The sequence below is a fragment of the Brachyistius frenatus genome, unplaced genomic scaffold, assembly GCF_029030835.1.
Source record: "Brachyistius frenatus isolate BFR_SWC_R1_liver_20210118 unplaced genomic scaffold, ASM2903083v1 Contig_18, whole genome shotgun sequence".
Classification (NCBI taxonomy): Eukaryota; Metazoa; Chordata; class Actinopteri; family Embiotocidae; genus Brachyistius; species Brachyistius frenatus.
Genome location: NW_027210617.1, coordinates 5084577 through 5098012, shown reverse-complemented (window position 1 = coordinate 5098012; position 13436 = coordinate 5084577). Strand labels below are relative to the sequence as shown.

General features: G+C 42.1%; 1 protein-coding gene across 1 annotated transcript; it reads right to left on the bottom strand.

Annotated features, from left to right (window-relative positions):
* Window positions 1-6935: 6935 nt before the first annotated feature.
* Window positions 6936-12217, bottom strand: LOC138618936 (diencephalon/mesencephalon homeobox protein 1-B-like). The gene is made up of 5 exons (XM_069695048.1): window positions 12037-12217; window positions 9816-9983; window positions 9423-9601; window positions 8839-9292; window positions 6936-8736 (listed from the first exon to the last, which is right to left on the bottom strand). The coding sequence occupies exons 2-5, from the start codon at window positions 9967-9969 to the stop codon at window positions 8318-8320; spliced, it is 1206 nt and encodes a 401-aa protein (XP_069551149.1). The 5' UTR covers window positions 9970-9983; window positions 12037-12217; the 3' UTR covers window positions 6936-8317.
* Between the last annotated feature and the right edge of the window lie 1219 nt (window positions 12218-13436).

Below are 13436 nucleotides of genomic sequence, written 5' to 3'. Positions count from 1 at the left end.
CTACTGCTGTCTTTTTTTCCAGACTAGAAATATTAAAATTTGTTTTCAGACTTTGTAAAGTTACTGACCTAAAAAAAAAAATCCCAGTGTGTTGTTGATAAAAATATGATCCACCTTTCCCCCCTCTGTAAGTCTCCGCCATCCGTTATAACACATTTTATGATGGGTTTTTTTTGGTTTTGATTTTCACAGCTTTAGTTCAATTTTGTTGAACTAAATATTTTTGCATTCAGGTGTACGTCTTCAAGGCACCCAGCTGCTGTAAGGACACAACACCTTTTCCTTTAACTGTTTTTTTTACCCTCTGCCTCTCCATCACTGTACCACAGATGAGCGCAGACCATTTTCATTGTTATTATGAGTGATTGTTGGAAACAGAAAACAGAAAAGAAATAAAAGGAGACTAATGACACATGGCGCCTCCATCTACAAGGCCAGCGCACCATGTCTTCATATTGTGATTACCCTGTGCTATTGTAAATATGTGTTTCTGTGGAGTTTACATAAATTTACATATGTTTTAAAACTCTCCTGAAATGGGAAACCATTAGGGACAGTGTTTGTGTTTTTCCATTACAGTCGCCCACGTCTGTCGCTGCTGTCTTCACTGAATGGAAATGGCCATGTGCATGCAGTAGGGGAAGAGGGCACATTAGGCGAGGAGGAGAGCTGGAATTGAGAGGTTGTTCTTAGCATTATCTGCGGCACATAGAGAGAGAGTGTGTGGCTCTCGCTGTGCCACTCAGTCAGGGAGCATTAAGCTTTAAGAGGCAGTGAAGAGACTCAGGTCTTCAGAGGGAACTTGACATTGTTCATAAATCCCTCAGGATCTGAGACAGAAGTAATGGCACACACACACACACACACACACACACACACACACACACACACACACACACACACACACACACACACACACACACACACACACACACACACCATCTCAGACTTCAAATTGGTCCATTAAGTACATTCACTATTTACATGTTTTATATTACATATATTAAAACCAATTTAAGCATTATTTATATAGTGTAGCACTTTAAAAACACCACATGATGAAATAGCAAGGGATATAGTCACCAGTCTAGTCATCAGTTTGCCAAATACAGTAAAACTATTTAAAAGACAAATGTTTAATATCTGAACCATTGTTTCTATGGATTTTTCTACATAACTAACAAAATCCAACCACTTTTGTAAAATGTAATGTTCACTAATAGCAATGTGACTTAAAATTTGTTGTCATTTGCAACTTTCTGGCAAATAACACAAATAATGTTGATTAATGAAAACTTTCCGTGGTAAATAAAACAACCCAAATCGTGATATGAAATCTGAGCTAGCACAACATCTCTCCTTCATATGAAACAGTTTATGGATGGTAACATTGGTGAAAACATGAACCCACAATCCCCTTCATCTCCCCCCTTTGTACACTTTTTACAACTTTTTAGAGGGCACTCCTCACCCCAACTTTTTTTTTTTAATTTTTTTTTTAAGAGACGATACATCACAATAGATTGAGCAAAGGTGTAAACAATAGATTAATGGGCTGAATTCCATTTAGCTGCTTCTGTTTCAGCGTGCTGTTTCAGCACAGAGCAATTGTTCCTGTTATTTATATCAATTGTGCATCTATGACAAAATGTTTCCTGTGGAAAAGGCCTTTGAAACACACATGAAGAAAATAAGCGGCCTAGCAGATAGTCATTCCTACGTGTGGGCATCTATTCATGGGAAGTAAAGAATAAATGGAAAGTGTTTACTGTATCCTTAGGAATGTCAATAGTGCATGTTTGCATTTTAACCTGCAAAAGGCTATGCTTAAAAAGCAACTAATTTACAATATTTAAAAGACAAAACCCTCTGTATTTGTTACAGAAATATGGGCAAAAAACTGAATTCTTCATTATTCATGAGTGCATTAAAGCAAGCTAAAGTGTTTAAAATATTAAAACAATTTCATCTTCATGTTAATTGTCTCCATGTAATATGAAAGTCCAACCAGTACTGTTGATCCTTTTGATAATCAACACTCCATGCTGCATGGATAAGAACATTTATTCTCCCATTGCCTGATGTGACATAAAAGTATATAAATATAAACAGTATAATTTGTAGGAAAACACTGTGAATGCCGGGATGTTTTCATGATGTTACAAATAATACTGACAAGATTTGACACCAAAAACTGCAAAAGAAAGGTAGTGAAAGAGTTTGAGAAGTTCGATGTCGCCAGAAAGCTGAGTCGGTTATCGAATAGCAGAAACATCCAGCAGTTCTGGCAAGGCAAGGTGTTCTTCTCATGTAACGTGTCATGGATAAGAGCAGCAAACACCTCATTTACAGGAACCTTTGGCTATAAGATCAGATACTTTAAAAGCCATCCAAACATATTCAGACCCTGCCTGTGTGCCAGCAAATAAAACACCTTGATATCGCCACAACTAAACTAGGATGATTCTGTCTTAATGTCCCATTTCAGGGACCAAGGAGCCCATAGTCTTGATAGCTCCGCAGAATCGCAGGTAGTAATGTTTGACACAGCAGGGCTCCTGCCTTTCAGATGATCAAAGTGACAAGTTCACCCTGCAACCAGAGCCACTTACAGACGACATCAAGAAGCAGCAAGATTGGCAGCTTTTAGGTCTTTGGTCCATTTCATCAGCCATTACTACCAGCAGAGGCGACATGCTGTGGAGGACGAGTGGGAGGAGGGGAAGGCAGATTAACAGACAGCTGATACAGGTGTATAGGCGGTATCAAACAGCAGCTCTGTCAATACAGCAGGCTCTAAATTTCTTCAGATGGGGCTGGGATCCCCAAAGTATGCCCACCGATTTCACTATGACAGGATTAACTGGGAGCTCCATATGATTTTCTCAGATTCTGTGACTCAACAATTCAGTGATCCACGTTCTATCGGCTTTAAAGGCCCCTATCCCAAGTTTGAAAAGCTTACCCTTCGGACAAGGGACACTCTTTTTCTCCCACACGGTTCCGCTTTCCCTTTTCTGCTGCATTCAGTTGTTCATCAACCCCCGCGTCCTCGCCAACTCTCCCATCCTCCCTTCTCTGCACATCTGCTAGGTTGGAGTTTTCCTTTCTTCCCTCCAGCGCCTTGCTTGGCCCAAGGCCCTTATAGCCAAATTGGTTTACATTGGAGAGATAAATGCTCCGCAAATGCGCTTAAACACGTACAGTAAAAAATGCAGACAGTGCGTGTCAGGATTATCACCCAAGTCAGTGGGAGAAAGGAGAGCGTCTCTGTAGCACAAAGCTGGGGAGCCAGAGTGAAGCCTGCAGATACAGTCCGTCTCATCCACTTCTCAGGAGAAAGAGAGGAGGATTTAGCATTTGCATGCTAGTCTGTAATTCCTGGTATTATATAACTTGTCGCCAACAATCAAACTCCTGTGGTATTGTAAAAGTATTGTTTCACACGGGTGTGCAAAGTATGAAGTTACACTTTGGGGGAAGGTGTTTTGGTGGTGGTGCTGCGTGGAGGCAGTGCGTCCAAGACGCCTGGCAGAGACCACCCTATAAGCCCGTTCAAGAGCAGCTGTTCTGCGACACACGCTCAGGGCCAACAAGAGAACATGCACTTCAAAATCCTCTCAAAATATTCAGCTTAGGGCATAAATGACTCAGGCTGGGTGATATATAGAAAGGGCTGATTTAAAGTTCTAAAGCCATGGAAAGACATTAAAAAAATAAAAAATAAAAAATCTCTATGTTAGGGTCACCACATACAGCATACTGTGTTCACTGTCAATAATTATTGTGTACATGTGCAAAAAGAAAACAGGAAAGAATGAGTGGAACAGTTCTTTGTTTCAACTCTTACAGTTTTTATGTATTTGCTCTGTGCTGCAGCATAAATCTGAACCCTTCAGGAGTTTACATTTCTTCCTTGCATAACAAATTGGTTTTAACATTTAATGTAATTCACAAAAACTCAGTGAAATTCATTTTAACAAGTAAAATGGTGTTTTCACATGCGGCGCTACATGCAACACATCTCACAAAGATTTGCGTACAAAGGACCTGCAATGCGTTTCTGTATTTTCTGCTATGTATAATGTTAAATTGTTCATATAAAGCAAGGCCAAAGTTTATAAGAGCTCAAGTTTCAGTCTGTTCTGATGTCAGCTCATCCCAGATTTCTTTATATGGTAATTTGTTCCAGGCATTTCACGTGCACAGAGTACAGGTCAACAGAGCAAAGAGATACTATAACTTAGTGCTAATATACAGCTTGTCATGAGGGACTAAATCCACTGTTATGTCACACAATAAGCAGGTAATGAGCGTACCATTTTCCGAACAGAGATGTCCTGCTGTAATCTTTGTTGCTGTGGATGTTTGGACTGATCGTTCTCATAAACCAGACCAAATTTGTGCTCGAACAGGTCCAGATTGATTCAAGGAGTTGTCATTTCCAATCAAGAAATCTAGAATAAGAAATGATGTTATTTGGTCAGTTTACAGTTTCTTTTCAATACCTCAACACCGGCAAGAGGATGAGACTTCCTGGAAGTTGGCCAAACAGAAGAAATTGGGCTTTTAGGGAGGGGGTCTTTAAAGAGACAGGAGCTAAACAGCTTGTTCCAGTCAGAGGATGAACTGAGGTGCTGCATAAAGGGCTAGAATAAGATAAATAAGGATTGTGAATCATACAAAACTGCTGTAGTATAGCCCTGAATAATTTTTAAAAATCAGAAAAGGTGCATAATAGGTCCCCTTTAATGTTTTTTTTTTTTTTTTTATCCTGTTAAATGTCTGTAAACTACTTTTGCCTACTACTTTAAAACAAAATAAGCTAATCGATACAGAGAGCCACTATCAGAGCTTCAGAGGAGCCTACGAGTGTACATGAGACACTCCCACACATGCGAGTAGCTGTGTCATCACAAGGTAAAAGAGGCCTCACTTGGTGAAGACAGGCAGGGCTTATACAGAGTGGATGTTGAAGAAACAGCTTTCCTTCCCACCTGCTGCTGCTGTCGTCCCCCGGGGGGGGGGGGGACACCAAACTGCTGTCCCTGTCCGCTAGCATCAGTGTAAAAACCCCTCCACATGCTCTTCTGTTTGGATTTGGATGTAAAACTTCCACCAAAAAAAGACCACAGTCAACCCCCACCCCACCTCCCAAAAGCCCCCTTTTTTTTTCTCATCCCCACGACCTACCCCTCCCTCCAAATCGACGCAGTCCCCCTCAGACCCCCCCAACACAAAGCCCTCAGAGAGAACCCCGCACAGAAATCATAGCACACCATTCAATCATTGTTTTTTCCCCTCTCTCACCCCTTTTATGGTCCCACTAAAGGTTTTAGCTGGGCAGAGAAGGAGGGCTGTCACTGAGGAAACCTTAGCCCATTGATGAAGTGACAGGAGCTGCCAGAATATGATCCTAATCCTGTTTCCAGCATTCTTTTAGCCTGCTGGCATCGCAATTCCTCCACACATTCTCTGAGCTGTCAACTAGGAAAATCCCTCTAATAGCGCATTGCCCAGATACACATCAAAGAGCTCCTGGAAACCTTCAGCGGCTTAGCTGCCATAGACACACTCGCACACCAACACACACACGCGCACACACACACACACACACACACACACACACACACACACACACACACACACACACACACACACACACACACACACACACACACACACACACACACACACACACACACACACACACAAACACACACCATTCCCATTAATTTACACCCATACTATCTTTATGGACGCACAAAACCTCGATGTTCATGACAAATTGACCACAAATTATAGGCTATTCCTGAAAATAACCCAGAGGTGTGTCAGTTAGAATTGTCTTTGTACCTTAAAAATTAACCTGCTGTAACCTGCCCAATTTTAAACCGTCCACACCTCTCACCTCCCTTTTTTCCAGTTAGAAAGCGATATAATCTTTGTGGTCATGGAGTGAGGGAGTGGGACAGAGCAGGAAAAAACAGGTGTCTGAACTTTGCTGACTCCAGAAACCCTTTCAGTATCTCATTCTATTCTTACTTAATCCATCGATATCCCAACCAAAGGTAATCTTCTTATGGCGAAGCATTCTGTTTCGGTGCAGCCAAACCGCGGCTGACAGGGTGGAGGGGGAGGAGGGGGGAGGCAGAGAGAGACAGAGAGAGAGAGAGAGAGAGAGAGAGAGAGAGAGAGAGAGAGAGAGAGAGAGTGGGTGGGTGGGTGGATCGGAGACTCTTTAGAGCCTGACACTGTGCTTCAGTCACTTCATTTAGGATTAGTTCTTTGGCACCGGCTGAACAAGTGGCAGTGTGTGGTGTGTAAACCTCACAGTTGAGAACGGTAGACCCCCTGTGTTTAAATTCTTTATGGATCATCAAGGTGTCTTCAGCGAAACATTTAAACCCAAATTAAATTTTCCCCATAAAGGGTTGAAGCCGACGTGTGTGGAAATCAGAACTGTTTCTTAAGATTCAGTTTTACGTTGTTCTGCCTCACAGCCAAAGACGAGCTGGATTCAGAAAATCTAATCTAATCTCATTTTAGCCTGGTTTGTTGCAAACTTCCCATTACTGGAAAACAGTTTTGTAAAGTCTGTGTATGAGAGCATGTTTGTTTGTTGGTTAAGTGCCTTGCTTTGTGATTAATCCTGGTTTACAACATAGATGGTTTATCTGGTCTTCTTCTGACTCACTTTTTTTGCTGACAAACTTCTGCCAATTCATCCTCAGATATCAAAATGTTGAAATTTCCTGCAAGAATTGCTTGTTTTTTTTGTTTTTTCATCCATTTTAGTCGCACATGTACTGTTTTTCCTTTGGGTGATGATATTTCAACTCATTTTTAGATTATTTGGTTTCGCAAATTGAAACGTGAGCTGATACAAACACATTTTAATGCTCTATTCCAACCAATGACACATTAAACACAAGTCATTCTTATGTGTGATTTATTCCCTTGCATTAAACAGATAAATTACTCACATTAAACAATTGAGAAATACATGTCTTCAATCTACAGTGATATAATACATAGCCACTGGCTCAGGAAAAGTGGTTCAATCTGGCACCCGAGTTAACAAAAATATACGTCAGGTGAACTCATATTTATTTGTCTCGGTGCCTCATCTGCAGATTCTCCCCTTATTTCATCTCTGTTGTTAGGTCCTTTGCTTAAAGCCACAACTGAAAAATAAATTGAATTTTTCCTCTCAAATCCTTTGAACAAAAGGAGACATGGAGTTACTCTTTAACCAGGCAAATGTAGGCAAACACTGAGGGGTATTTACAATGCCCAGCGGATGCTTGCAGGATGAGAGCTGTACCTTTAAACGAGAAGAGTCATCGGTCATCTGCAAAAAACACATTGTTGGTTCTGGGATTATATTGACCAATCTGAGTTTTAATTCTGATATCTGATCTTTATTCTGCTGCCAATGCCTTGACAGCCGTGTTGTGCGGCAGGAAGCCATGCTTCAGAGGGGTGCGTGCATGCATAGTTCACGTTCAGGGGGGTCTTGTAGGATTATAGAACATTTTAAAACCTCATATCTGTCCAGGAAGGAGCCTGACAGCTCTGGAGATGAAGCCTTTCGGCACTCGTTTCACAGAGGAGACTCAAATGATACTCAGCAGCTTGTTTTAGAAGACCTGCCTGATGCTGTTCACCGGTCAAATACAAGCCAGATCCACAGGCCAACAAGACAGTTCAGTCACAACTGCAGTCCAGGTGGGATTTTTCTGTTCATTTATTAAGTCCATTGAGTTCTTGTCATTAATCTTATTTTCTCTGGAGTCTATCCCACAGAGATGTTCGGCGAGTTTTGGTGTGCTCCCAGCATGTGAGGTTGATGAGGTGAGGAGGAATATGGGAGTTAACAACCAAGGTCCCCAAAGCTGAGGGAGGGCCCCTAAAGTGACTGCTTGAAAGCATGTTTTGCACTCTTTGTATGTGCTTATAAATAGTTTTCTTATGTTTATTGTGCTGCTCTGGCTTTGAAATTTGGTCTTCAAAACCATTTCATTGAATTACATGAACACACATTTTAAATGGGGACAGATTTGGGGGTTTGAAATGAATATTACGACAGTCACTTGAGTTTTGGGCAAAACTTGGGATTTAATTGAAGATATTTCTAATCGGTTTTAGGAGGCGTTTCTGATTTCTGGATGGATACACAAAGTTGTGCTGATTGTGAGAGGTCAAGAGGAAGGTGGTGGGGGGAGCCAGAGTCACCTCCTGTACACGGGGCCCATAAACTCGTGGCTATGGCCCTGATTTAGAGGCCAAACACATTGACTGAGCAGTCTGAGCTTCAGTTGGGGAGTGTGTCCAGTCCCAGCGAGGCCGCGTGCTGCTTGGCCCTCAGACGGAGGTTCTCGATGCTGGTGGTCTTGCTGTTGAGGCTTCCTGGGAGGCTGCCAGGTGTCGCCTGCAGCAGCGGGCTGTTCCATACCTGCTGGGCCTGCGACAGGGTCTGGTAGTAGGACTGGCAGGGAAGTGAGCTCAGCGGAGAAGGCATGTTGACGTTCATGCCCAGGTAGGGCATCGAGGACGGCGCGCTCATGTCGAAGGACGGGTAGTGCACCAGGTTGTTGGTGGCGGCCATGTGCTGCCGAAACTGCTCCTGCAGCCGGAAGAGGCTGAGGGGAGACGAGGCGTAGGAGTTGCTCTGCGCCAAACCACTGGTCACACTGCTGGAGGACGGCAAGGCGGGGGAGCTAAGGGGAGATTCTGACGGACAGAAAGAGAGAAGGAGGATTTTAGTATGTTTTGACACATAAAGACCTGCCTTGCGTGTTCATTTTTTTGAGCTTCTAACAATGATATTTTTACCTAATGTGGGGCTCAGCCGTTTGCAGGGTGGGGAGCTGCTCCCTGCCTGTGCTCCCTCCTCCCCCTGCGTCTCCTCGCCGAGTTTCACCCTGGTCTCCACTCTCATTTCGTCCTCCTCTCTGTCAGCATTGTCTTCCGCTGCTGACTCGCTGTCCGATGGCTCAGGGGAGGTGACGTTCACTTCCACGCTCATCTCGCCAGGCTGAGGCTGCGCTGCTGCCAGCCTCTCTGCCTCTGATTGACAGGATGAGGAGGAGGAGGGAGGAGGAGGAGGAGTGCGGGCCTCAGGGACCAGGGTGGTGGTGGTGGTGGTGGTGGTGGTGGTGAGGTCAGTCTTAGAGTCCTCTGTGGAACCCTCAGAAGCTCCAGATGCTTCTTTCTGTTTCTGGAGCTGCTCCTTCTGCAGGCTGCGCTGCTTCTTACGAAACTTGGCCCGGCGATTCTTGAACCAGACCTGGCAGATTGATAAAGAGATTAAAACTTAAATAGTGGACATCGTAAAGTCACAGTATTTGGCTCGTCTCTGAGAATCTGAGGGTGCAGTACATAGCATGAGCGCATTCAGAGGGATTTTTTTTTTTTACCTGCACACGGGCCTCAGGCAGGTTGGTGCACATGGCCAGGCGCTCACGCATCACCACGTCGGGGTAGTGGGTTTTCTGGAAGGTTTTCTCCAGAGCCTCCAGCTGCTGGGCGGTGAAGGCTGTCCTACTGCGCCGCTGCTTTCGGTGCTGCGAGCCATATCGGGCTTCAAGGATAATGTCTTGAAATGTACAGCCGTTGAGAAACAAGAAACACGAACAGTTTAATTTAAGGGACGGGTCAAAGGTCAGGTGGGCACCCAATAGTCACCAGGTTTTATTAGATTCATTTTTAATTGATTAACACAGTTCAAACAAGCAGCTGTTCCAACAGAGAGAAGGTAAATTGACATCGGGGGAGGAAATTTAAAAGTAAAACGAGCAACTGATTCTTACCAGCCAATCTCTCAGCAAGAGTGAGAGCATGCACCGACGGCCTGTAGTCAGGTGCGTGCTGTGCCTGCTGCGCCGCCTGCTGGTGAAGGTTGTACATGGCGCTCAGCGAGTTCATGGCGTGGAGAGAGTAGCCGTTCACCCCGTAGTGCTGCATGACCGGCGAGCTGTCTGCAGAGAGGAAGAGGTGCTGTGAGGGCCAGGCCTTTAAACTAAACGAGCCAGTCTGTTTTCTATTTATAGAGGCATTAAAACAGTAAAAACAGCTATACTTTTGATATTTATTTTAGTCTTTGTTGTTGAGAAAGGAATTGAAATGGCAACAGGTGAAATACATAATGAGAAGAAAAAAAATGTCTCCATTATATTACAAGGTCACTGAGCGGATTGACTTCTGATGATTTCATTGATAATTTAACTGAAAACGCGCATGTTGTTATGTCAAGTTAGATTTGGCTGCATTTAAACCAAAAAAAACAAACAAGAAAGAAAATGAAAATTTGTCGGAAACTGTTCCCACCAATGTTTGGCCACATTATCTGTATTCAAACATGAAAAAAAAGACTTAGTTTGAAGCCCTAATGTTTTAAAAAAAAAAAGAATGTGATCACAGTTGAATTATAAATCTATGTTTTACAATAACCACTGAAACAGCAATTTTGCAGGTTTAGTTTAATTTCAGTAAACAGAGGCCCGCAGAAAAATGACATTTTCCCCAGTATAACATTGAGTTCCTTATTAAATCAGATGAAATGTAGCATACGTTTAAAATGTTGTGGTAATAGGCCATGCTGTTTTGCATAATGCAATTTTTTTTTTTTGTGGCACTGTGTTATTGTCTTTCTAACATGCTTAAAATGAACTTTACGCTGCCTTAATAATAATACTAATAATAATAATAATAATAATTGCCTCATAATAACAATAACAACAATAATTTTAATACATTATTATAGCCGATTAAAATGAATCAGGCTAAATATTTGATAGTTAGATAAAAGGGTTTGTGACATTTTCCCACGAATGCAAAAAAAAAAAAAAAAAAAATAGCACGTTGAAATTATTCCTCCAAATTTTTTACTTTACCACCTATAATCAAATGAAATGTTCAGTGTGAAAATATTTTATTTTGTGCGCGTGCTGTACAGGTTTAGCGAAGTCAAACCTCCGCAGGCTGCAACGACAGAAGGTGCGAGAAAATATTTACTTTGCTCCCAGAGAGTTGGACTGGAGTTGGGGGTGGGGGGCCGTTTATTTCAATCTGCGGCGGGTCTCAGGTCAGTTTCAGACGCCCGGAGGCTGTCACGGAGACGTGTGACAGCTCAGCAGTGAAATATGCGCGGGATCCCCAGTTGGGCTCCTGTTTAATGTGGGAGCAAATAGGTTCCAACTATACAGGGCTATTAATTTATCATCAGGCCTGACACGTGAAAGGTGGGCCACCGGGTGTGAGAGGAAAACGTGTGACTAATGCTATAATATTGTTTTATGGGTCTATTTCAGTGCATTATTTTTTTACAAGTCTAAATCTGCCTCTGGCTGGAATCGTGTAATCTGTTAGATTTTTTTTTTTTTTTTTTTTTTCACCTTATTCAAATTTGCAGCTTAAAAATGCAACGTAATGCTCTTCTTCCAGGACAATGTCAAAAAGCCTCGGGCTCTGATTTAAGCCTAATTATGCTAATTGCCGTGGATTTATGAGTTATACAGCATTTACTAAAGACTGCCTTGGGGGCAGAGCTCTGCATGCATGGCGTCAATTCAGCACCGTTTACAAACTGAAATGATAGTAAAAAAAAAAAAAAAAAAAAATTAATGGGAATAATTAACCTACGGTCAATTAACAAACTGTAATGTTCAACAAAAACAACCGAGAAATCTCATATACAATCCTAATTAAATCCTTTAAGAGCTTTAAGTTTGAACAGTTACACTTTTAATTTGTTAACGCAAAGACACCTGCCGTCATTCTAGTGTTGTTGGGACTTCGCCGGGCTGCACTTTGGGAAACAAGTTTTTTTTTTTTTTTTTCCATCACGAAGTTTGAAAAATGACAAAGCGCCGTAAAACGAGAACACAAATGAGAGTACACACGCATGAAAAATATTTTTTTTTTAAATTAAAAAAAAAACTCGTAAAGCAGTTCACAGTTTTAAAATATGACAACTTGTAAGAGAACTAATCTCTGCAAGGCTCCCAACTTTCCGTTCAGCAAACTTCTTACCTCTCTCCTCGTGTATAAATATCTCCGCGAATATCTGAAATATCTGCCGAATATTCGTCTTTCAAATCTTCTGCTCTAAAATCCGCAGGCGTTTGTTCATCTTCCTCACTTCAGTGGCGTGTGCTTTCGTTCAGCTTGATATCCTGACAATATTCCGCTGTGTCCGCTCCGCGATCCGGCTCGCCTCTCTGTGCTGCTGGAAGGATGTCGAGCTGCCATCTACCGGCCTTTAAAGCGCTCCGGGTGGGTTCACCGGGACGCCGCGACGCTCCGTCTCTGTGCCAATCACGTCGCTTTCCTCCTTCATCACCACCACCACCACCACCACAGCACCCGCCCCCCTCCTTGATCATATACACTCCTTACTTTATGTAGGATTGCTGCATCCGAGCTGCCGCTGTTCGGATGAAATAAGACTTTTTTTTTTTTTTTTAATGTAGGCAATGTTCAAAATGTTTGTGTTGCTATGTCCTACCAGAACTGACAATTAGCCTAATATTCTAATCGTGTTTTTAAGCTTATTGGTAATTTTTTTTTGGAGGTGATAATAATAATAATATGTTCATACACATTTTTTTTTAATTTATTGAGGATGCAGAGAAGTTCCACTTAAATAATAAATTCTCTCAACACTTAAAAGTGCAAAACAGTTCAAATTAACTGTTTTGCACGAATCTCCGCAGATCAGTATGTGCCTTGTCCTTGAATTTAATCAGCTTTTACTTCACACATATTGTTAATATTAAAGGGTTAACCCCAGGTGTTGCTGAATAAGAGCTTGTGCCAAGTTCAAAGGGGAAACTGCACTTACTTCTAAGCTATCTGAAAAACATATACACATCTATAGGTACTGTATTTAAAGTTGTTTTACCCAATTAACAATATTGTAAACGGTTCATTATCAAAATCTCTTCTTTTTTTTTGCCGACATGTTAATACTTTTTGGATTGATTTTAGCAATTCAAGCAGGAAATATTAGTAACGACAAAAATGGGGTAATAAATCTGAAGTCTTCCTGAAAGTAAACATTTACTGATAATATTGGACGAAAACTAATTAAATGCTTGAATCCAGCATAATTTTTTTTTTTTAAAAAAGAGGTCCTTCACACACGCAGGTCTTAATTAAATGATATGCAAATGCTGCTGGCCTGTGGTCTCATGCAGTGACTGCAGCGCGGCGACTTTCGGGTTAATTCCGTGCTTTAATTTTATTTTCGCTCTACCTCGGTGTGAGTGCAGGTTTTTGGTGGGAATGCAGCTGAGATGAAGAGATGCAGGCATGGGCTGCACTGCCTCCAGCAGCTCGCCGGCCCCGAGGGATTTAGGTGAGGATTGGGCAGACAAGACGCCATTTCACCCTCCAAAAAATGTCTTAAAATGACTGCTGGTAAGAGGATT

Excerpts from the sequence above, each read along its gene's own strand:
- LOC138618936 (XM_069695048.1), bottom strand. The coding sequence starts at position 9,969 with ATGCAGCACTACGGGGTGAACGGCTACTCTCTCCACGCCATGAACTCG. Across the intron at positions 9,602-9,815 it reads TCTTGCTGAGAGATTGGCTG|ACATTATCCTTGAAGCCCGA; the intron begins GTAAGAATCAGT and ends GTACATTTCAAG. Across the intron at positions 9,293-9,422 it reads TGCCTGAGGCCCGTGTGCAG|GTCTGGTTCAAGAATCGCCG; the intron begins GTAAAAAAAAAA and ends TCAATCTGCCAG.